The sequence below is a fragment of the Anastrepha ludens genome, chromosome 4 (assembly GCF_028408465.1).
Source record: "Anastrepha ludens isolate Willacy chromosome 4, idAnaLude1.1, whole genome shotgun sequence".
Lineage (NCBI taxonomy): Eukaryota > Metazoa > Arthropoda > Insecta > Diptera > Tephritidae > Anastrepha > Anastrepha ludens.
Window position 1 is genome coordinate 92725413 of NC_071500.1, and position 25679 is coordinate 92751091.

Sequence of the window (25679 nt, forward strand, 5' to 3'; positions counted from 1 at the left end):
TTTTCCCCATTACATTTTCCAATTAAAACTGTTCTGAAAGAGTCTCGCAAATTAGTTGTTAGTGCAAAAGTTGTGGATTCGATTCCAAGCTTCTGGGAAGTCTCTGAAGAAGCTTGAAGGAACTCTCAAGCTTTATCAGACGATATCTTTTAGCCCAAAATTTCTGAGTCGATTTGCGTATACTTTAAAGTATTTGTAAGTAATTTTTCGTAGCAAAAAATATCAATTAATTCCTTACTCACCTCCCTGTATTGCTCCTCGAGCATGTGATAGCGTGTCTGTAGCACAGCATATTCCGTCTTTGTGCGCGTCGTGCGATCCTCGGCGATATTCTGTGTGTCGGCCAAGTCGGTGACTTGACGCTGCAGCAGTTCCAGCTGGAAAGAAAGAGAGAGAGAGTGATGGTGAGTATGAGTGTGAGTACACGAGTATAAGCATTCATCTAATGTTGATAAGAGAAGAGCGGCAAATGTTGTTGGGCAGCCAACTGATAAGCGGCAAGCAACTTAAATATTAAACGAGTATTACGAATAAGAAAGAAGAATAAGAAAGCGTCGTATAAATATCACATTGTTGTATAATGGCTATCATTTGCGAGTTGCCGCGTCTCGCAGGCCAAATGTCAAACTCATAAACTCTTAATTTTTTTTTGTGGGTTTTTCTTTAATTTCAATTAATGACAATACTAACACAATCGCTCTTTAGTAAACGCAAATCGCCGAGTAGATCATCAATTAGCAACACATCCGCCATTGGAGTTTTAAAATGCATTTGTTAAAGTTTTTATTCCTTTTTTTTATAGACTTTTGACACAATTGACTAGTTTTTGGAAAATCGTATTTTTCCTTAAATTTTTTGAATACAGAATTTTAAACTGTTCTAAGTGCATGCGTGTGTGTGTGTGCGATTTGCTAGTTGGCACGCATTCAAATTCTAATTCAAATTCACTTTACAATTTATGATTCACCATCGCAAAAATGATATGAATTGGGTCGCGGCCCCCGTTACACTGCTGCTTGAATGTAGATAAACATTTCTTAATAAATTTGGTTTTTTTTATAAAAAATTTAAAATTATATTTATTTACACACGTCTTATGCGCAGTCACACTCATCAACAACTGAACTTTGCTGCACACTCAGATCGGTGTAAAACAGTTGCTGTTAATTGTTTATATGCTTTTAGGGAGGCGCCGATGAGCGACTGGTGGTAACGACTTTTCACGCCCGCATTGGTGTTAATAGCAGATGCGGCGGCGGCATTCAATGTTCAATGTTTAGAGTTGAGTAGTACTCAGCGTTGGTGTATCCCAGCCCCGCTTTTGCCTATAAACGACTAAGAGCTAATTTTTCCTACACTTCCAACTTTGTCAAGAAATGCAAAGTTATTTAGTAAGTTGCTCATATTCTAATACTAATTGTTTTTTTTTTTGTGGTATTTATTTAATTTTGTTTGTAGACTTTTTTTTTTATTTCCCCTTCATTCATAGTTAACCCCTTCCTTGTACGGTCGTTACTCATTTATTATCGTACAATGTATACATACACACATAAACACTTGCATGCTCGTATACAAATAAACTGTATTCACACTCTAACTTCTCCAGTAGAGAAGTCATTGCCGGTTAACAGGCGTGAAATGCTTTGCGAATTCTTGTATACAAACCATGCGCGCGACCAGTAACAATCTGACAAGCAACATGTCTTATCTAATTTGTGGATATATACATACAAATGTATGTATGAATGTATACAACATATAAAACAACTGTTGGCCGATCACACTTTGGCAAGTGTGCTAAAGAAGTGGAAATGCAGTGTGAGCGGCAAGAGAGAGATGGGAGAAATTAATATTCTAGTTGTGATGCTGGTATTTAATAGAATAAATCATACAAGTTCCTCATTGGCTATAATATTAACACCAGTAGTAAACTGATGGATTTGTCAGCAAATTAGTTGATTTTGGTTTTTAGATATGCAATTTTAAGACCCACATATTTACGATACAACTGCAACGCCATGATTGGGGTATATTGATTCGGCAACATTCTACGCTAAGGTCGAACTCTACAAAAGACTTAATTAAGATGAATGAAAAGGTGATGCCGAAAAGCCGTGGCATGCTTAATATTTTATCAAAAAAAAAAAAAATACAGAGTGTTAAGTAGAGTAGAATGGGGTAAGATAGGTATGGGGGCACAATAGGTAGGTGGGGTTTTCGTCGCACTGTTTTTGCAGAGGTCACTCGTCTTATGTGAATTGAATACGTGGTGGGGAACAACGTTTGCGACTGTCATTTCGGCCGTCACCATTCATTAGTTATCCTAGTTCTGGCGTCGTTTAGTTTTTTGTGAGCTTTTCTCCGACATAGCATTTTTTTTATTCTATGGTGCAGTGCATTTAATGTATGTAAATATTTGTCAGGTGAGTTTTATTTTACGTAGAAAATAATGCTGAACACGAATAATGTGTTAGTTTTTTGATATTATTGTTTTAAAAAAAAATATCGACACTAACATAAAACATGTGCTTGGGGGCACTATAGGTCAGCCGTCTGGGGGCATTATAGGTCACTACTTTTAATTGAATAAAATAAATTTTAATTGTTTTTGCAGCAAAATGGTGCGTAATTATGTGCGAAAAACGCCGAAACGAAATGAAGAGGATGTAAAAAACGCAATCGCGGCAGTCCGAGATGGCGCTAGTGTTCGATCAGCCTCTAAACAATTTAAAATTCCGTTCGAAACATTACGTGCTCGCGTGATGAATTAAAGAAAAATTCCTAACTTTTATTACATGTGCAGTGTTCATACTCTATAAATAAAAGTTAAAACGTTAATTTCCAAGCCATGTACATTGTTCTTTTCCTCTCACACATAGTGACCTATCGTGCCCCCCGATTTTGAAAATATCGAAAAAAAGTACCTTTGTCTTATTGAATGCAGCTTCCAAAAAATATTTAGCCAAACATAAGTCAGTATAACCAAAATGTTAGCAGATAAATAACCTTTCAAAATCTTGCTTATTTTTCAAAATCAATGCAAAAACACCGTAGCAAGAGCTCTCCAAAAAAAAATGACCTATCTTACCCCATTCTACTCTACTAAGTTTACCTTCGACATATTTCTGCAATAAGGATTTTGCTTCAGTCTTATATCAGGAAAAGTCTTAAAAACGTATATAGCACCGATATAGAGGACAACTGCTAATGGTTATTATAAAAACCGATAGCCGGAGTTGGTGAAAATAAAAGCGCAGTTATAAGGTAAAAACATACTTATTGTATGCCTGTATGCAAACACGAATTGACAACAACAACAACATAGACAGGACCCATGGAAAAAGGAGCCCAAGGACCATACGAATTTCCATGGGTTTTTTTGGGTAATGAAATTCGCATAACTCCAAAAACAAAATATTTATTTTAATTAATTTTAAATTTTAAATTTTTTTATGTTCTTAAAATTAATACCTTAACTTCCCCGTTGGGCACTCAAGAGAAGGCATGAAGCTTGAAATTAATATACAGAACAAGTTTTTTCTAGAAACAGTCGACCTTCGACCGACAAAGGAAAACCTCCAAGCTATTTTTGTCATGAAAAAGTTTCTCATAAATACAAAAAATTAATATAAGTAAAAAAAAATTTAGAAGAATATCAGCAGAAAACCCTACTAAAAATGCTTATACAAGGTGGCGCAAAACTAATCATCCAAATGTGTATTTGAATAACTTTTTTACTGAATAAAATTTAAAATTATTTAAAAAATGATTTTAATTGATGGAATTCTTTCGTTTGAACTATACCTGTACTTCATTGCTTGTCTGTTTTTATATTGCACACCTTCAAAATTTATAAATCCTTCGTTGGGGTGACTAATTTTGCGCCACCTTGCTCATATATATATACATATCCATTAACTATAACGTTTTTAAAAATGAAATGGAACGCATTTCGCTCAAAATATTTAAATGGAAAAGTTTATGAGAATAGAATCATAAAAACTGATTTGTAATAATAATAAATTTTATTAAATCAAATTATTATTATTGAACTCAAAAGAATTTGCTAATTGGAAAACTGAAATCCTAAATATCCTCATATTCATAGTTATTTATTTATCTTTTACTTTTTAGCACATCACTTATACATAAATTCACTTTTTTGAATGAATTCTGATACTTTTAGTTAAATTTAAATTCTGCGCAAATTTGTCTATATATTCATTGAACCCATTGTTAGCAAAATATAGATTCGCCAAATTCTTTTTTGCACACACACACACACACACACAACAGTTTTGAAAACACAAAAATATATATTTCTCAGCTCAAATATCTACTATAGTTTGAGAATTTTCGAAAACACTTTATTCCGGCGCGCGCGTTTCCAACAACGCTAGAGACACACATTTGACTGAGGCGGGCCGACGTCAAAAGTTGCCCAGTTCTACATAGTACACATGTGTTGCCCACACAACAATAAAGAGCAACTAAACATCTACATACACACACACACATATATAGGTATGTGTATGCATTTAGAAAGCACTGAAAACTGACAGCTGACAAACAGAAAAAACGAACATTTTTTGAGAACTTCCCAACTTTGTACCCCAACTAACTGGTTGCCTTGCTGTCTGGGCGCCCAAATCAGGGCACGAGCCACAGCAGCGGTAGCCAAATGAGCGCGAGCATGTTTGTTGGAATAGACTGAATTGCGGCCTAAATGGTAGTGGCTGCCAAAAATGCTGCTACCACACACTTCTCTTCTTCTTCTCTTTCTATTGCACAAATATTTGTGTTGACTTTTATTTTCACATTTTTCGCCTAAATATTTACACTTTGCTAGACAGGCAGATGAGGCAGCTAGAAATAAAAATACATAAATATGTATGTGCACATAAACTATAATACATACATACATACTCGTGTGCATGCACACGGTCTGTGTAAGTTAATAGCCGCAAGTAGTGGACAGCAGAAAAAGCAAACTAAAATTCATAAAAATAACGAAATCTGAAAAGCCATAAAACAATTCATTTGTGTGTAAACAAAACACATTAACCCAGCAGTTGAGTGAAAAACTTGAAAGAGTGTGTAATGCAGCGAACATATTCGAATTTTTTGGTCACAGCAAACAACACCACACGCTTGTACGGGCATTCCCATATAAAAGTACACTTGCAATAAGCCGGGGAAGAAACACAGTGACAAAAATGTGAACTAATGTCACTTAGCAATTTTTTCGGTCTGACGGGAGAACAGTTTCCGAGCATACATACACTGTACAACACAGAAAAAATGTATTCGGTAACAAATTGTTTTTTATTTATTTTTTTGTTTAGTTTGATTGAATTTTTTAAAATTTTTGTAATAATTTTTTTTTCTTTATTTTATTTACTTACGAGTTTGCATACATTAGGTAGGTACATAGGTACGTGAAATGGTTGAAGTACCACTCTGGAACTCCCCAAGTAGCACTAAGGCGCTGTTTTGATAGCATTATGACACCTCCAACAGGCAGATATCTACAGCCAGCCAGAGCTGTTGATGTAGTGAAGAAGATTGGTGGGATTTAGGTTGACGCACTGCTCCAGGTTGTCTAAGAAAGAAGCACCCAGTGACCTTAGTCGTCTAGCGGTCAAATGCGGACATTTACAGAGGAAGTGCACAACAGTCTCTTTCTCTGAAAGGTCCCCGCAGCTTCTGCCATGGAAGTTAAATGGTAAACCTAGCTTTTCTGAGTATGAGCTGATCGTAAAATAACCGGTAAACACAGCTACGAGTTTGGAAATTGAATGGCATGGAGAATAAGTTGTTCAATTCCTCTTTAACAACAGTCAAGGGGATGCCGCTGACTGGATAGCAGGTATCTGAGGCCAATTCAGTTCCCTTCCTGGCAAGCTCATCAACCATTTCATTTACCTCTATGTTTGATTTAAGAGATTTAATCGCCTCCTTGCAGGAGTTGACCAGTTTTGATTTGCACCATGGCTTCGTCAGAGCCGTGATCGCGACTTGGCTATAGGAGAAAATGTTAGTATCTCCCTTACTCCCACGTTCCCTAAGAATTTTGCATGCCTGATATTTATTAATATTCAGTTGGAAAAAAAAATTAGGCTATATGAAAAAAAAAATTAGTGTTCAGCTTAAAAAAATAGCTTTAAAACTTTATTTTTTATAATGTAATTTAATTTTATTTTTTTAATTAAAAAAAAAATTAATTACATTTTTTGTTTTAAATTTTTTATTTAATTCTATTTTTTATTTAATTTAAAACTTTGTTTATTTTATATTACCTTTTTATAAACATACAAATAAGACATTGGCCAAATTTAATAACAAAGTCGGTTTAAGACTATTATTTAAATTTGTTTCATTTAATTGTTAACTTTTTTATTTTATATTTTTTATTTTTAATTTTTGTTGAAGATTTTTTTAATTTAATTTAATTTTATTTCATTTTATTTTTATTTTTATTTAATTTTTATTTTTATTTTAAATTTTATTTTTTTTTTAAGTTTATTTATATTACTTTTTATTTTGTTTTCATACAGTACGCAAGCACTTGACAACATAAAGGATTATTTATCAACGCCCGTGTAATAAAAATTCGGTTTCGAATTTTATTTTATATCATTTTATTAAAATTTTTTTTTATTAATTTAATCAAGCTTTTAATGTTTTTTTGTCTATTTTATATAACAAAACAATATTTATTATTATTATTTATTAATTATTTATTAACAATTAACTTTATTTTATTTTATTTATAGACTTTTTTTAAGTGTTGTTTTACCAAATGTAATGTTTCTACTTTATTTAATTAATACGAGTACCCAGGCATTGGACAACATACAAAAAATAATAATTAATTATTGCTCAGTTAAGAAAAAATTCCAATTCAAATTTTATTTTATATCATTCATTTTACATTATTTATATATAATTGGCGCTTACACCCTTTTTGGCCGAGCTCATTCTACTGTTTGTGGCGTACGTCTTGATGTTACTCAGTTTTAAGCCGACTCCGAACGGCAAATGGTCTTTTTTATGAGAACTATTTTTGTGGCAGAAATATACCCGGATGTTTGCCATTGCCTGCCCAGAGGCTACGGCTGATGTTTCATGGAGATTCGAATCAACGTATTCCGAATTCTGAATTATAATCACGCACTAACCTATTCGGCTAAGACAGCCGCGGTCTCACCGTAGACACTGGACAACATACAAAAATTTATTAATGCCCATTTAGTAAAAAATTCGATTTCAAAAATTATTCTATATAATTTTATTTTATTTTATATTATTTTATTATATCACATTTTAGCTTCATTTTTAATCGCTGTTTAATTTTGTATTACTTTTTTTTTAATAAAAAACTTGATTTGAAATTTCATTTTAGCAGAACCGAAAATTTCAAAAGGATACAACTTTTTCACAAAAGTACATACATATGTTCTAAGTTATACCCAAAAATAGATCGACAGAGAAATTTAGCGAATTTTTGACACATGGGCCGACAACGAGATCATGAAATTTAAAATGAAATTAAAAGTCTGAAGAAAAAATTCACATTTAAAAGCAAAATTTTACATTTCATTTGCTCTAAAAATACAAAATGCGCTCATTACACTCGTGGCCAGTGGACGGAAAGCTAAATATGAATTCATTACTTCAAAGCGATTGACTAATGGAAATTTGTGGTGGCATTGTTTGTATGTACGCATTTTGCATTTGTTTATAAATGTACATATTTCATTTTCAGCATATGAAGATATATATGTGCATGCAGATGCATGTGTGTATGTGCATGCAAATCGATGGGAATTTCTTGCATTTGTGCTGAGTGAAAATATCGATTTATTTGCACAAATTTTGAATGAACGAATTATACTAGAATTGATTTTAGAGCAAGAAAGTTTATACTTAGAGACAGACGTTTTTTCTGTTTTTATAATTCTTAATATTAAATTCAGTGCAGTTGCTTTTACCGATTAAATGAAGTAAAAAGTTGCCTTTGTAAAAAAAACAAAATAACCATCATTGGCACTATTCGAAAATGCTGCTGGAAATGCCATTTCGGACAACGGTGATCGCGGCAGTTATCCTTATGTAAATAGCAGACGCCATAAAAGTTATTGTTGTGGTTGTAGGCGCATAAACGTTCACCATATAATGCTACTGAAGTAACAGTTCTTCGTCGGATATAAATCCGGGTTGTTCCGGTTACGTAGGACCAGCTGTCGTGGGAATGGGCGCCACAGTCAAATAAGTTGGCGTGTAACTACGATTCAGAAGTGCACAGGTTCGAATCTCCGGGCACGAAACTCCAAATGATAGAAAAAGTTTATTCTATTAGCGGACACCTTTCGGTAGACAATAGCAAATCTGCGTGTGTATTGCTGCCATGAATAAGCTACTCATAAAAAACCATCAGCTGTTCAGAGTCGGCTTAAAACTGTAGGCTCCTCCATTTGTCGAAAGACTTCAAGACGCACACCACAAATAGGAGGAGGAGCTCGGCCATACATCCAGAAAGGGTGTAGGCGGCAATTATATATATTTATATATGGTACTTAGCTAAGTATGTAGGTACATATGTATTTACATAAATATGTATATTGTACGAGTATTAACTTAGCCTAACATTGTTTCCCTCTCTTCGATTGAATCTTATGTTACGGGGGTATTCTAGTGTAGAATTTTGAAAAAATCGAATGTTCTTTTTTTGCATATTTTCAAAGTTTAGACATTTAAGAATATGTCATTAAGATAATTTTTTTAAATTCCTGTTATTTCATGAATTATAGCCTTTTTGGTGACATGGCATCGGTTACGATCTGACGGCTTCTGAAAACTTTGAAGCATGTTTTTCACAAAACTACTTCTTTCGAGCTGGCAGATGACCCTTGCTCGAAACTATAACTTTTTATTTAGTATTTAAAAAAATCGGTATTGTTGAAAAAAAATGCAAAAAAAAATATTATTTTTAAATTTAATTTTATTTAATTTGCTTGTGTAAATTTTTTATTCTGAAGAAAATTTTTTTTAACTTGTCCATGGCTCATTCGATAGCGGCATCTATAATAATTAAGAATCCGTTTCGTTTTTATTTTTCAGATCACCAGGAGGGTTGGAATAATGCACGCCAAGAAATCCTCTGGACCCCCTATTTTGACCGCACATAATTTTGTAAATTTTATTTTATTGTTTTTTGGGTTAGTTTTCATAGTAATAATTAATAATCAATAAACAAATGATAAAAAAGTAGATACTAAAAACTTTTTTTGTTTCCTTTGTACAGCGCTCCAAAAACGGCGGAATTCATGCCTCTACACTAGCAGACCCCCTAATTAGACTGCAAAAGTCTTTCTAAATTAACTCACCATTTAAAGTTGCGTATTTTTTTAATGAATTTATTTCTTAATTCTACGGATTTTTTCACTCTTTATTCAAAAAGCATGCACTCTAGGGCCAGTTGAAATAATCACGAAGCGCATTTCCGCCGCCTAATCAAATGGAAAAACTTTGTAGATAAATGGCATGCATAATTGGGCTGGCATATGTGGAAGTACACAATTACATATAAGTATATGCATGTACATTTAATAGGATGCATTAGTATGCATTACATGCTTGCAACAAAGCCATTGTTGTGAAACATATTTTTACATACTCATACATATGTACGTATATGTTTATCCACTTTATTTTATTTCTTCACTGCACTTATCAGTTTAGAGAAAGGAAGAGTAGCGCCGCTCAGCTCGGCATCAATGTTGCAATTTATAGTGCAAAGTCATATTTAATTATACACACTTAAATACTTGTGATTTCGAAAGGCAATGGCACTAATTAAGTGATAGGCCAACGGACTGGCTGGCTGGCAAGCTGGCATTGTGCTGGACTGCAGAATGGGCGCTAGAGAGCATATGAAGATTAAACAATTTTAGAAATACAAACACACATACATATTCATTCTTAGGTACATATGTGAGTGTGTACGTAGTCAAAGATAAGCTTAGTTGATTTTTCTGAATTTTTGCTTTTCAACTACATTAACATAATGACATTTAATTGGATCAAATCGCAAATAATAATTGAAAACTTTATTTGGAACGATTTCTCTAAGCTAGTTTTTTTATAAGCAGCTCAGTTTATACTGATGAAGAACTTTGATGTTATATGAGACATACATTTTGCGAAAAAATTAACGGGAGCTGATCATTTAAGGGGTAACACCACTCTACACGCGTAAAATAAACACGATTTTTAAAGAATTTTTTTGTGTAGAAAGAAAAGGAAAACAATCACTCTGATTTGGGAAGTTATTACTTATATACTAAAATACAAAACTACAAAGTTTGATCGAAAAATTTTACAAAATAGCGGCATTGGAGACATTTTTGTAATGTGGTTTCTCTTGAAGGAGCTCCGCGGCACGCAGCACAGAGGGTGCAAATTTTAATCTGGAACAACGAAACATTTTTTTTCTCATTCTAGATAAGAATAGCTAGAGAAACACGTAGGGGATTTAAAAAATATTTATTTTTGTGGAATTAGCAAGCATTTGAAGAAAATACTCTATTTTGGACTAAAAAAACGGCACTTAAATAATTATAACAATCGTTTAAATTAATCTATCGAAAATCCCCTACGCTCTTCTCTTAAGAAGGTTATTATACAGACGTAGTGAAAAACCTGATTAAAAATATTTAAAATTGTTTGAGTTATGCTGCGTGCCAATTTCAGAAAACGTGTTTTGAGAAAAACGCGTTTAAAGTTTGGAAATTTGGAGAAATCGTTAGGTAGCAGTCACTAACGCTTGGTTAAAAGCTTAAAATATTTATGAAATAAACTTCGGTAACGTATAAAACTTTTTGTTCTGTATTTAAAAGGTTCAAAGAATTTTTTAAGCTTATAAAAAAAAAATCAATTTTTTGAAATTTCTACAGTGGTGTTACCCCTTAAATTGCTCATTTAAATTGCCTATAGGTTACAGAAATATACAAGGTGAAGTCCAAAATAAACAAGACTGAGCTAAGATAGAAACGGCACGAGTTTTGTTCTGATAACTTTGAGTTTATTTATTCAAAATAGTCCCTCTATTATACACTGTTTTGCGCGATCTAAAAGCTTTTCGAAATAGTGTTTCAGTTCATTGAGCGGAATGTCCTTCATGATGTCGGTGCAAGCCTTTTGGATGGCCTCTACGGACGCAAAACGTTCTCCTTTCCTAGCCAAATACATTTTTCCGAATAGGTAGAAGTTACAGGGAGCTATATCAGGCAAATACGGTGAGTGATTGATGGTTAAAATGTGATTTGTAGTCAAATTCAGTAACAAGAGTGGATGGATGAGATGGTGCGTTATCATGTAATAAGCGCCCGCTTCCTCCTTCGCTCTATTCAGAGCGAATTCGACGAATGCGATCCAACAAACGCTTCAAAACGCCAATATAGAAAATTACATTGACGGTTGGGCCCATTGGCATGAACTCCTAGTGGACAATTCCGTTGGAATCGTAAAATCAAATGAGCATCGACTTAATTCTTGACTTCTCCAAACGCGTTTTTTTGTGTGGTTGCTCGTCTGGGACTCTCCATTCGGCACTTGAATTTGAAAAGGTCGAGCCAAGGAGCACCAGGAGATTTGGTGGCTCCTAAAACACTCAGGCTAAAAAAGCCCATTGTATTTAAAGCTCTGGAAAGGGGGTAGATAGTCAAGGAGGGAGGGAGAAAAGTATCATAGAAAGAGATAGGAAAGAATAGAGACAGAGATAGAGATAGTTAGTCCTGTGAGAATTTTCCAGATTCTTTGACAAATTTGTAAATATCCTCCAGTTTTAGAGAACGAATAATACTCATTCTCATGACATCGGAACCCAATACTCGTAGTCGCGCTCTAGCAAAGGCAGGACACTCACAGAGAAAGTGCTCAGTGCTATCCGCCTCCTCCAAGCACGACAGGCATACCGGGTCCTCGATGATTCCAATGGTGGCCATATGCTGACCCCATGGGTTGTGTCCTGTAATGATGCCGACCATCAACCGAATGTCTTTCCTTCTAAGTTTTAGTAGAAAGTTTGACAGTTTTCTGTTCGGACTCGTCACAAAACACTTTGCAGTTCTGCAGCGTTCTAGACCGGACCATCGCTCTTTATGTAGATTGCCTACATAATCGTTGATCCAGTTCTTGATTCCTGCGGGACTGATTCCGATTATTGGCTCTGGCCCCTGTGGAGGCACCGCTGATCCACGGTTGGCCAATTCGTCGGCAATTTCGTTTCCTTGAACACCGGAGTGTCCTGGAACACATATAAGTACAAGCCTGTTCTGTCTTGCGACAGAATTAAGCTTCTTCTTACATTCTTGAACAATCTTTGAGGTTTGCTTCGCGTTCTCCAGGGCCTTCAATGCAGCCTGACTGTCACTGAAGACTCCAATCTGTTTCCCGCTCCATCTCCTCTCGATTATCCATTCGGCTACTTTTAGGATGGCAAAAACTTCTGTTTGGAAGACAGTTGCCATTCCCCCCATAGCGTAGTGATACTTATTACTATCGTTTAAGTACCATCCGGCTCCAGAACCTATTTCAGTTTTGGACCCATCGGTAAAGAAAATATCCGTCAAACCTCCCTGCATGCCTCCTGGATTGCTCCATTGCTCACGCAATGGAAATCTGACATCAAATTTCCTTCCGAATGAAACTGTGGGTATCAGGTCATCTTTAGGTGCCAAAAACAGTGGATACTGCTCCGACAGCAACTTAAAGATTTCTCTGTGTCCCGAAGCTCCATCTTCGTGCCAGAAACCATATTTATGGAGTCTACACATAGCTTTTATTGCTTCCTGTTGTATCTTAAGATCCAGGGGGAGCAAATCAAGCATAGCATTTAGGGCATCTCCAGAGGTTGTACTCATGGCACCCGTGATGCATAAACATACACTTCTTTGCAGCGTGTATAGTTCCCGGATTGTGGACTTAACCATGCTCCGTCGCCACCAGACCACAGAAGCGTAAGTGATGATTGGTCAGATAAGTGCCGTGTATATCCATAGGACCACAGCAGGTTTCAGACCCCAAGTTTTGCCAAAGGCTCTACGGCACCTTCACCTTCAGTGAAACGTGTGTCTCCCAAGTCAGCTTCTTATCCAAGATTACTCCTAGATATTTAACTTCGTTGGAAAGACCAAGTGTCACACCTTTCAGTGTTGGAAGACTGAGTCCCTCCAATTTCCGTTTTCTCGTAAACAAGACTATAGTTGTTTTGTTCGGATTAACGGAAAGACCTTGTCTCATGCACCAATCATCGATTTTGTCAAGAATCCTCTGCACTTTCGTGCAAAGCCTCCTTAAGGATTTATCCGATGTTAGCGCACAGACGTCGTCCGCATATGCTTGGACGTGAAAGCCGAGTTCCTGCATCTCCACTAATAGGGAGTCTACGACGAAGCACCACAGCAGCGGAGAAAGAACACCCCCTTGGGGACATCCTTGCTTGGCCCTGACTGTGATTTGCTCGTCATCGCTCCCACCAGCGGTTAACAGCCTCTCAGAGAGCATGGAGTATATCCATTTTATAATGGCTTGATTAACTCCGTGTCGTTCGGCAGAAGAACATATCGAGTCGAAAGTGGCATTATCAAAAGCCCCCTCAATGTCCACGAACACGCCCATTGTGTATTCGTCAGCTTCCAGCCCAGCTTCAATCTTGCTAACAAGATCGTGTAAGGCTGATTCACATGATTTTCCACTCTGGTAAGCGTGTTGATTTCTACTAAGTGGACTTCTCGGCAATACCCCCACTCGAATATGTTTCTCCACCACTCGTTCCAGACTTTTCAACATGAACGATGTCAAACTGATTGGTCTGAAACTTTTTGCTAGGGAATAGTCATCTTTTCCTGGTTTCGGAATAAATACTACTCTTACGCGTCGCCATTGGGATGGTATATAACCAAATGCAAGACAGGCTGTGAAGATCCTTTTCAGGGCCTCAATCAGCCTGTCTCCTCCTTTTTTAAGCATTGCTGGATATATTCCGTCAGGTCCAGGGGACTTAAAGTTCTCAAAGGAAGATAAGGAAAACCTTATCGATTCCCTTGTCACTATCCGACTAGCAATATACCAGCTGTCGGCACTTAGTTTCAGGTTCAACGTTTCATCACCAGTTATAATGTTGTAAAGAAAGTTCTCGTCTTTTCTCGCTTCTTTAGTGAGGTCTTTCGAATGTTGAATTCTGAGCAATTTTTGGTCCTCAGTTAACTTGTGTGAAATGAAACGTGCACAGACCAAATGATCAGTTAAAATGCGACAAATCAATGTTTTGGAGATATTCAACTCCAATTCCATGGATTTCAACGATCATTTCGGTTCATGGTTGATAAATTTCCGAACAATTTCGATGGAGTTTTCAGTGATTACTGATTTGGGAGACCCGTATGATCATTATCATTTATGTCCTGAACTCCGGCACGAGATAGACAATCATTGGCATAAACTTTTTTCATCAATTCAAATGTTTCGGAAAACGTTTTACCGATTTTAAAACAAAATTTTATATTAGCTCTTTGTTCGAAACTCATTTTTGTACTGATGACACAAACATACTGACACTTTAGACGCAATAATTTCGCTTCCACTGAACCGAATGTCACCAAGCTTTCATTGGAAGCCAGCTGGGGATGTAACTTCCAACGCACTAACTTAACAAGCGAAACAACCGAACACAAAAAAGTTATGGCTGTTGAAACAAAAGGAAGGTAAAACCACAGTTAAATTACAGTTAATTGCGCGTTTATTGATTTTTCTCAACTTTCTTTATGTATTCATATTTCTTTAGATATTATCTTTTTCTTTATATAGCTGGTTATTTTTATTCTCGAACTTTTCTTCACTATTTTTTAATATATTATTCACCAATTAATTTGGTTATTTTTTATTGTTTTTCTAAATTTATTTTATTATAATTTTATGTTTACCCCATTTTTTAATTTTTCTTTCATTTCGATTTTTTAATATTTTTTTTTTTTTGTTATATATATTTTATTTTTCTCATTTTAATTTTTATTATATTTCTCTTCCAATGTCATCCAATTACCTCAGTATCCTCATCGGCATTCAACATTTCTTTTTTCCGCCGTTCACTTTTAACCGATTCTCGTCTTTTCGCGCCGACTTGTATTTCATTAATAATTTCACTACGTACATTTGTAATCGACTAATTTCGCGAGCGGTCAAAGTTGTCAGTTTTATATTAAACGGCTGTAAGGCACGAAAGAAAGGGTGTCGCTCAATATGACATGGTAGTAAAACATACAAGCAATCATACCTATAAATACACCAGCCTACATTCATAAAAAACACAAGTAATAGTCAATGGAATATTTGTACGAGAGGCGACTGATAAGTACATAGCCTAAGTCATTTTATTGGAGGAAATAAAGTTGTTTGTAATTTTTATATTTCAATAAACGTCTATCATAGCGTAAAGCTCGATTTGCATGGAGGGCATATCTAACTCGTTAAAATGCTTGTAGAAATAGTTTTCTTCCACCCAACGCACTCCTGCTTGGAATAAATTGATCACAGAAACTGTCTGCCGTTCGAAATTGTAAGGATGTATAGGCCTCATTTGTATGAAAATATCAATAAAAATACTTGAAATGGAGCGCAAAAAAGACATTTATCCTTGAAAAGAGTGTTGTTTCATGGCAGTCTTCATTTCTTTGAATTCGAAAAATCTGCAACATCAGCTATACGCTCGGTTTTTTTTTTCCTCATAACGAGAAAAACTCCTCAATATCAGTTTAGGAATATAGGAGGGCTAGCGAAATTCTGCCAATATTTTGTGTTCTAAGATTTGTTCTGCATTACAGGTGGTAAAACTGATATGTTACGTTGGCTTGCAAAATCTGCGTACCATATTACGCGTCATTTCTTTTTCAAGACCCACCCACAACTTTTTCTTACAATTACTTCTTCTTATATGATTTTGATTATCAGTTGAGACGAAAAAATATCTATAACAGCATCATTCCATCACATTTTATTAGTTTTTCATACCAAGTGCGAATGGTTATTTTGAATTTAGTCCTTCCATTGTGGAAGGCAGCGGACGATTTGGGGTCCGCGTTACAAACAGGTGATTTTCAATACAAGGATATTTATCATCGGAACAACATGAGTCACTATAACGCATATATCATACTAAAGTTAATACTGTAGTATTCGTTATTCATTGTAGTGATTTTATAGTACTCTTAGTATGAAGGATCTACCCGCTTGTGCAATAAGTTACTTTTTTTGATTTCTTGCAAATTATTGTCCATATAAAAAAGGTCTTTTAGTTTTAATGAATTTTAGTTGACATCAAATGTAATGAGCCGAGTACAAGAGAAACTCTGGAACTAGTATATTATACTATCCGGTTCTATCGAAAACTAGACTATGCTACCTTGACGCTGTTTTGAAGCATTAGAATGTATTCCTGAAGTGGAGTTCGAACGGTTGCTGAAATTCATGAACTGTACGCGCAACTTGAGTGAAGCATATTTTGGCTAAAATAGGACTCTGGTCTGGTATCGCTGTTGGATCAAAATGGTCTCTAGGTGGTTTTGGCCAGCCAGTATAGCCTCACCTAACCTATTTTAAATGAATTTTCTATTTGATATGAATTTTTTTTTTTTTAAAAGAAATAGCAGAAAACTAATATACAAGGTGGCTCAAAATTAATCACCCCATCGGAGTATTTATAATTTTTGCAAATGGCATCGTACGTCATTATTGTGAGCTAGACAGACAAGCAATGGAGCGCATAAAGGTCGAAATAAAGATTTAAATCACTCAAAATAATTTTGTTTTTTAGTATTTAGTAAACACTTTATTTAAAAAAAAAAACAAAAAAAAAACAACGGATGATTAATTTTGCGCCACTTTGTAGTTTTTTTATATAAGTATTTTTTGTATAAGTATATAATTAGTTGAAAATAAATAGAAATTTTATGAGAGTCAATATGAAAAATAGTCAAAATAAAAATTCGTGACATCGACTCGACGCAGAAATGCCATCTAAGATTAAACGCCTTTAGAAGAGAATCAATATTTTCTACTTTTCAACAATCTGTTCTTCTTCTCTAGCCTCAAAACTGTTTGAAAAATTCTGTTGAAGTGTTAATGCATGACCGATTAAAATTCTGAGTCATTCCAGGAACACAGAACCGCCTATCGTGCGAAGGTTCTTCTTATTGTTATGCGTTGCTGTGATTCAATGGTTTCAATTTTTAGGAATCATGCTGGCGTACACAGTATAAGAATATTACAGCTGCGCCTTAGTAAAAGAGTTACGGTTATGAAATGCATCTTAATCGACCCGAACTATTTCAAAACAAAATCTCAAGAACTCGCAAATTAGCGCTGCATGCCAACCATTACTAATTTTATGCGGTCTTCACTGCTTTCACTCTCCGCGAAGGCCAGTAGACTGATAGTTCATATTTTTGTATCCATTTTATGATCATCGAGTATGGCGGCTGAGAGTTTTGAACTGCTTATATATGACACCTTTTAAAAATTTCGTTTCACGTATTTCACATTCTACGGAGGCATTGCTCAAACAGCTGAATATGAATAAAATCAATAAAAAAAGCTAGTCAATTTCAATTTGCAGCCAATAAGTGACACAAGCCGTATTACCAACAAAAAGGCTATAAGTACCATAGAACACCCAACTACAGAGCGACCCTCGTATGTGTATGTATGTAAATGAAAGAATTTTTATTAAGCTAAACACAAGACGGTAGTCGGGAGCATTTAAAAATAAAATTCATGAATTAAAACGAATGTGAACTTGAACTTGAAAAATATGCTTGAGGTCAAATGTCATAATGGAATAGAATTTTGTATATGAGAAAATTAAAAAAGGGTTTTCCAATAACAGGTGTTATCTATCACTATCGAGAGATGATTAACGATTTTTTATGGCCGGAATTGGATGCTATTGATCTGGACAACGTTTATTTTCAACAAGACGGCGCTACGTGCCACACAAGCAACGAAACCATTGATATTTGGTCACCTAGATCTTGTGAGTTAACGCCTTGTGACTTTTTTCTTTAGGGCTACGTGAAAGAGAAGGTCTACGCCAATAGCCCAGGGTCGATTCAAGACCTCAAAGATGGAATTCGTGAGGCTGTCGAGGACATAGGGAGCCACTTTGCAACTGGGTTATGGAAATTTTCATTAAAAGGATATTGCCCTGTAAGGGTGGTAATTTGCCTGATGTTATTTTCCACTACTAACGGCATGCCTACCTTCCTCTTTATAATGAAATAAACATCCGATCATTTATATAAAAAAATAGCATTTTTCTTTGAATATCAAAATAACACCTCTTATTTGAGAACACTTTATTAAAAAATGTTAATAACTTCAATTAAGTATAACAAGAAACCCCTAAAATAATAATTAAATAAATATTTAAAATTACTTATAAGCTGCTCTATTAACAGCCCCACAAAAATGTTCAATCTCTGATGTCCGGTTCCACTAATACATTTTAAATTTATCAGACTAAATTGACATTTCAAACAGCAAAGTTGTGAATTGAAATGTACAAATTTAAATTTGAATTACTTGATAAAATTTAAAGTTTATTGGTGGCACCGGGACTAATCACTTTTAACATAGTCATTGCCCACCCTAATGTGAATATGCACATACACTTGTATGCTAGTATCCTTCTAGCACCATAAAATATTTAGTATTTGTCTATCTAATAAAATATGACTGGATTGCCGCGCCCGGCGTTTCTTAGCACACCCTGCAGGGAAATTCATTGGTGCTGAACTGGTGTGCCTCCAATAAATATAGAAGCATAACTAGTTTGCATTCCGCAAAAATTCCGCACCTAAAATTGCTCTAAATTTCTTAAAATTATTGGTAATACATACATACATGCACAAATGCACAGAATTTGTTCTTTTTTTTCTATAGCAAATGCAAAGCAGCAACTAAAAAACTCCTTAATAAAAGGAACTTTTGTATTGAAGTTGTTTTTATAAGCATTTTTCTTCAAGTACTCGTATATGAGCACAACCCCTTTTGGGTATTTGAGCTTCTGCTGCAATTTTTTTATGTGTATCTAGAAATAAAGGGACTGGCATGACTACAGTTGCCATGCCTCCTCTGAACGGCAGATGTCTTTGATGAGTAGCTTCCTTGTGGTAAAGAGGAGCTCGTGGAAATGCACTGCCGGTTGAATTCACATTGGCATTTATAGTAGAAATACCTACCTAAAATTAAGAAAAAATTATTGGCTCTTGGCATTGGATATTTTTTGCCCACATAGAACCATCGAACCCAGTACAAAGCGAATGCCAGTTGGCTACTTGGTGATGAATACATTTTGAGAAGTTTTAATTGTAACCACATTATTGCTACGAGTTTTGGATTCCGATGTCGTGAGAATGAGTAATATTCGTTCTCTAAAACTGGAGGATATTTACAGATTTACCAAAGAATTTAGAAAATTTTCATAGGACTAACTACCTCTGTCTCTATCTCTATTCTTTCCTATCTCTTTCTCTGAAACTTTTCTCCTTTCCTCCTTGACTATCTACCCTCTTTCCAGAGCACTAAACATAATGGGCTTTTTAGCCTTCTTGAGTGTTTAACCAAACTACTCCTTCTATTCGTGGTGTGCGTCGTGATGTTGTTCCACAAATGGAAAATCTTAAAATACAAAAAAAATATTTTATAATTCTGGTGGAAAACCCACAACTCGGTATTTTCCTGTCACACTCTGTATTTAAAGGCAGATGCCGCTATGTATGCCATTAGTGCCGCAATGGTCCGTTTTTTCCTAAATAGTAGTTAAAAATTGATTCAGTTTTTCCTTCAGGGTACGTAGTATACATTAATATGTGTATGCAAGTGTCATCTAATGGGTCACAATTAATTGCCCACAACAACTTCATAGGAAAATGCACCAACACAATAAATGTACGGAAATTTCAATGTAAGCAAATGAAATTTTTAACCCAATATTAGCTGACCCCGCTAGTCTTTATTTTACGTTTTCACTTCGATTCTAAGCAAATTACCCCTAAGCACTAGAAGAGTGCTCAGGAGAACGAAAGTGTACAGATAAGTTAAAATAAGGGGGTTGTTGATGTACTTTTTGTTGACTGTGAGTGGGTAGTGTGGATCGGACGAAAGACAAAATACATACAATCAAAATAGAAAAAGAACAAATGCCACTCCCCTCGGAGGTTAGGGCAAAGTACTTCAGGGTGAAATTATCCATCAGCCATTAGATCGATAGTTACGTGAAGCTCAAGTAAAGCGATAAATTAGTAGGAGTTTTTACAAAGAAACATAACTTGGAAATATCATTTGCCTGTTCTATTGTTTATTTTTGTTTATACATTAATATGTGCAAGGTGGCGCAAAATTAATCATCCCATTGGAAGATTTATAATATTTGCAAATGGCGACGTAGGTCAATCTTCTTTGCTACTTGTGGGCTTAACAGCTGTAGCAGACAAATAGATAAGCAATGGAGCATATAAAAATCAAAAGAAAGATTTCCAACACTCAAAATCATTTTTTCAATTTTTTTTTTTTATTTAGTAAAAAATGTATTAAAAGAAACTTGGATGATTAATTTTGTGCCACATTGTATATACATACCTCCTAATCAAAATAGTTAGAATTCACTACAAGTTAAAAATTGAACAAGTTATTGTAAAGGTTAGGTTAGGTTGCAGCGGTTGTACCCTGGGACACACTGAGGCTCATAGCCCATTGCGATGCCGCGTGTGAAGCCTGTCCCTATCTCTCTTAAAACCAGTGTGTGCTTTTCAGAAATTTTAGAACATCTCTGATTTTTGCAGAACTGAGATCTGAATGATTGTGAAGATTTCAGTAAATAAAATAAAAATGTATGTAATCATATAAGGGGCAGTGACAAACTCAAGCAAATTTTTCAATTTTTGTACAAACACAGTATAAGCAAAAAACAAACTACACAAAACCACAAAACAAAGAACAAAAAAAAAGAACAAGGTACCGATAATGGATTCTAGTACAGGCGCGAAAAAAATATACCTGCATATAACAATGATCCGACAATGCGTTCTGGCAGAGGCCAGAAAAAAAAATACCGGTTTAAGCGATTTTAAAAGTTTATGTCTACATTTTAGTTTAGGATGGGTCAAAGTTTTCACTCATTTGCACATTCTTATAGTAAATTGGCATAACAAACTATGGTATCCTTCGATTTTAGATGCGTGGTGTGTACACCATTTCTATGGAAAAAATAATGAAAAACATTTTCGTGAAACTTTTCTAGCTTTGCCTCAATCCAACCAACCTCAACCATCATCATTCGCTTCACAGTATTTGGTAGTTTCTTCCAATTGGCAATGCTATTTTTCTTTTTCTCTTGGTACCTTTACGACAGAATCCAGCCACCTTTTCTGTGCTCTTCCTATTTTTCTTTCTCTATTTTTTGGAATTCTACCATGCAGACCATATATTTTTCTGACTATTTTTTTTAAATTTTACCATGTCTGATGCTTTAAAGGTCCATAACTCACAACCGCGGATTTGTGGATTTGTCTGATTAGCGACTTTTACACACGAAGTTTAGGGACTATTGTTAACAGTCGCGATTTAAAGAGTTTCACGTGTATGTAAAACGCTTTGTTCGCAGAGTATATTTGATAGATGAATCTTTTTGTTTTTTTTGCAGGAAAGAGTGAAAATTACACATAACAGGATGGGAAAGAATATTCAAAAACAAAAATATCCAAAAATTGACGGTCTTCAGTCTGGTTTATAGATCCGCATACATTCAACTACTACTCAATTGATTCCCACCTTGCTCTTACTATTATTATGGCTCTGACATCATTGCCCAAACCTATGCAGACGATTTGACCTGCCTTTTTGAAAAGCCCAAGCTCTCAGCTGTTTACAGGAAAGCGCAATAAGTGTAATGATTGATGATTCTAGTACTGAGAAATTGTCAAAATTAAATGGTATTTATTTTTTCGGGCAGTTAGGAAGACAAAAAGAATTAAAGTGCTCTTTAAAGTTAGGAATAGTTTGTTGGCTCAATTAGTAAAGCTCAGCTCACTTTATTATTTAGATGTAAAAGGTCTTTCAGAAGTAACACCTAGTTGGCAATAATGAATAATTTGCCCGCAGTACCTTTTTGATCATTTTCGCCATTCGTCCATTGGGCAGATGTACAATTTTACAGGATAGAACACACGGCGTTAAAATTATTGAAACCTATGGTCGATCTTTAAGTACAACATATCGCGGAACTCGTGATTTTTTTCGGTGGAAATAATCATCCGAACGGGTCAACAATTCAAACGTTGGTGAAAAATGTTGAAGAAAATGGTTCTGTCGAGTATACAAAAAGGACTGGCAGACCAGACTGAAGTTTCATGGAAAGTAAATACCATGTAAAGAAGCCAACAATGATGCCAGAGCTGAAATACAGCATTCGGAACGAGATTGCTGAACTCAATGCGTTAATGTGTATTAATTACATATAATTATTAAGAACCGTATTTCGAATAGAAATAGTGAAACCTGAAAGAATCTATATTTTTAAATGTATTATTATTATATGTTATATATTATATATTAAGGTCCTTCAGCCTTCAAAATGGGTCTACACATGTGCAATAGACACAGATATAGCCGGTTCTACTGAACCGATTTTGATGAAATATAATTTAAATGACGTAGAATTAATGTTGTTATCGCATGAGGTTAGGTTAGCCTGGTTGGCAATAAGCCACGCATAGACCTTTTGGTCCCTAGCGATACCAGATGGAGACCGATCTCTATGAATACCGAAAGTAGACATCATGTAGGATATCAGCGCTTTTAGCGAATCTAAGCAGCGCTGGGAGATCCGCTTTTGAGACGTCCTCCAGACCCTCAAACAATGGCGCTCCCAGGCATTTTAAACGCGTTTTTAATAATGCCGGACAGACGCACAGAAGGTGTTCTAAAGTTTCCTCAACATCCTCTCTGCATTTCCTGCATTTGTCCGTGTTAGCAATCTCTATCTTATACGCATATACAGCCAATAGATTATGACCTGTTAGCATACCTAGGATAGTCCGTAGTCTTTTCGTGAGAGCGTAAGTACGAATTGAGTCAGTTTTTTGTTGTTAGTTCTACACATAACTTTTGCTGTTTTGCCTGTTGCCAGATTAGTCCATCTAGCTTTCACTCGCCTTTTCATGTAGTCGTCCCTTTCATTGTATATTGTATTTAACGGTTTTGGTATGTCGTTCTCTTGTTCAAAAGATAGTCTAATAGCACGTTTTGCTATCTCATTTACTATTTCGTTCCCTAATTAAAGTACGGTGTCATGTAGTCTGTGCAACCTGAGCCCCCAGCAGCCACTAACCTCCTCGCGGATTGCGCTGCCAGGTTTTTCGCCATAAGGTCAATAGGTGGCATGCTGAGTATCATTTCCAGCGCCGCCGTTGGAGTGCTTTTCATCGCTCCTGTTATGCAAAGAGCAGCGAGTCGCTAAATCTTTTCCAGTGGCATTAAGTATGCCAGTTTTCTTGTCGCAGTCCACCATACTAAGGTCGCATACAGCAATATCGGTCTAACTAGTGCCGTGTAGCACCAATGCATCAGAGAGGGTGATAGACCCCAAGTAATGCCCAGCATTCTTTTACATGCGTACAATGCGTTACTGGCCTTTTTCACCCTTTCCTCACAATTGTGCTTCCACAGCAATTTACTGTCTAGTATATATTACTCCTGTTATCGTGTGAACTACGTTCGGAATTTTTTTTTCGGACTTTTAAAATCAAAACTGCCAATTTTGGAACGAACCTTGTAAGCCAAAAAAAAAATTTTATTTTTTAACAATACACCAAAAAGTAAAATATTCAACACAAAAATAAAAAATCTTATTTCGTTTTCGTTTTACAAAATTTTAAAAAACAACCAAAAACACCATTTAGAATGAGGCGAAGGCCTTAAAACAACATCTAGGCTCGGCTTTTGAAACACCCTCTCTTTTCTTTTCTTTATTTTGTTATTTTTTTTAACAATATATATATATAGGTAAATTGCTTTAACTTTTTCTCTCTATAAATTTTGTTTAAATCAACTGTATTAACTCTATTTATAACCAAATGCTTACTTGTTCGTTCAGATTATCGCAGATTTCAGCACTCAAGCCATTCATTTTGTTGTTGCAGCAGCGATGTGTTTGCATATCACCAACATCCACCGCACCACTATCGTTAATACCAATACCAACACTCACAACACCGGAATTACCGTTCATCATTGACGCTTTATCCTCGAAATCACAGAGTAATTTATTTTTGAAATTTTTCAAATTTTCCAACTTAAAACCGTTCGTGTTTGTATTATTCGTTTTATTCGAATTAAATTTGCTCGTTAATGATTCCAAATTCACTAATTTATTATTGTTATTATTATTATTATTGCTATTGTTGTTATTAATCTGTTCACTTTCACTATTATCGTCACTCAATTTATTTTCAATAAACACCAATGAATTCGGACCCGATGGCACAATATCCTCAAAATCGGCAGGATTTAGACTCAAAAATTGTTCTTGATCAATCAATATCGGTTGTTTGCCAAAATTATATTGATATTGATTACAACCCAACGAATAGGCGCTACTATTCAGTGTCGATTGTGTGGGTGTGGTATCGAAATTGAGATTCAAATCTTCTAAACTGTCTGTGGAGCCTTTATGATTGGCATTTCTATCGCTGCCGAAACGTACGTTGCTGTTGTTGTTGCCGTTGTTTAGTGTTATTGTACTGCTGGTGGTGCTGTTGCTGTTGCTGCTGCTGGTGTTACTACTGTTCGTATTCGTGGCGGGTCCGACAAATTCGAATTGGCCAGCCCACATGTCATAGGCTAAGTCGATGCTGTCGGGCTGGCTGGCCGGTTGGCTGCTCATTATGAAGCGACAGTATGTATGTTGGAGTTTTTGTTTTCTATTATTTTTACTTTAGCTATTAGTAGCGGCAGTGTTCACTGGATGGGCGTGTGGTGAGGAGTTCAGCTAAATTGCATGGGTGTGTTGCTGAGTATTTTGAGAGAAGTGGCACTTTTTCGCTGTGTTGATTGCAGATTATTTTCACCTTATCTAATTTCAATAACTAATTTGTTTGTAGGGAAAATCACTTGTTGACTATTCTTCTTCGAAAGCTCTTAAGGCACTTTGTCACTGGTTGCTGTCAGAGCAGTATTGAATATTATCAAAATTTATCGTTTTTTTTTCTACACAACTAAATGCGTGTTATTGTTTAGGCGTAGCTGCAATAAATTTAACACCGCCCTGATATTTTTAAAGTTGAAATATGTGCATATGTATATGTTGTTTCATAATTATCACTCTTTTGAGAAATATGAGTCAAACATTTGCTCATATATTTTCTTTGCTAAGTTCGAGTTCCGTCAAATTTTAAGAGCTAGTATTTTCGACCTTAATTTCTTGAACTTTATTTTTACAGAATATAATAAAAACGTGCTTGTGAATTTAGTTAAAGATTGCTTAAAATTATATAAACCTCGACTAAAATCTAGGTTAGGATAATTGTTCTAGAATCGCAAGCATCTCACCATTATTCGCCATT

At 35.4% G+C, this 25679-nt stretch overlaps 1 protein-coding gene across 5 annotated transcripts in view; it reads right to left on the bottom strand.

Moving 5' to 3' along the window:
- The window catches only part of LOC128860183 (rab11 family-interacting protein 3), a 40586-nt gene extending 15139 nt beyond the window's left edge, over window positions 1-25447 (bottom strand). The window contains exons 1-2 of one of the 5 annotated variants that reach the window (XM_054097478.1): window positions 24200-25447; window positions 243-377 (exon numbers count right to left, since the gene is read on the bottom strand). In XM_054097478.1, coding sequence (XP_053953453.1) covers window positions 243-377; window positions 24200-25000 — 936 coding nt within the window. In that variant the 5' untranslated portion in view covers window positions 25001-25447. Of the gene's footprint in view, window positions 1-242; window positions 378-690; window positions 787-15106; window positions 15149-24199 lie in introns of those variants that run through there. The other 4 variants (XM_054097479.1, XM_054097482.1, XM_054097481.1 and 1 more) reach the window with 4 other exon arrangements.
- Window positions 25448-25679: the final 232 nt, after the last annotated feature.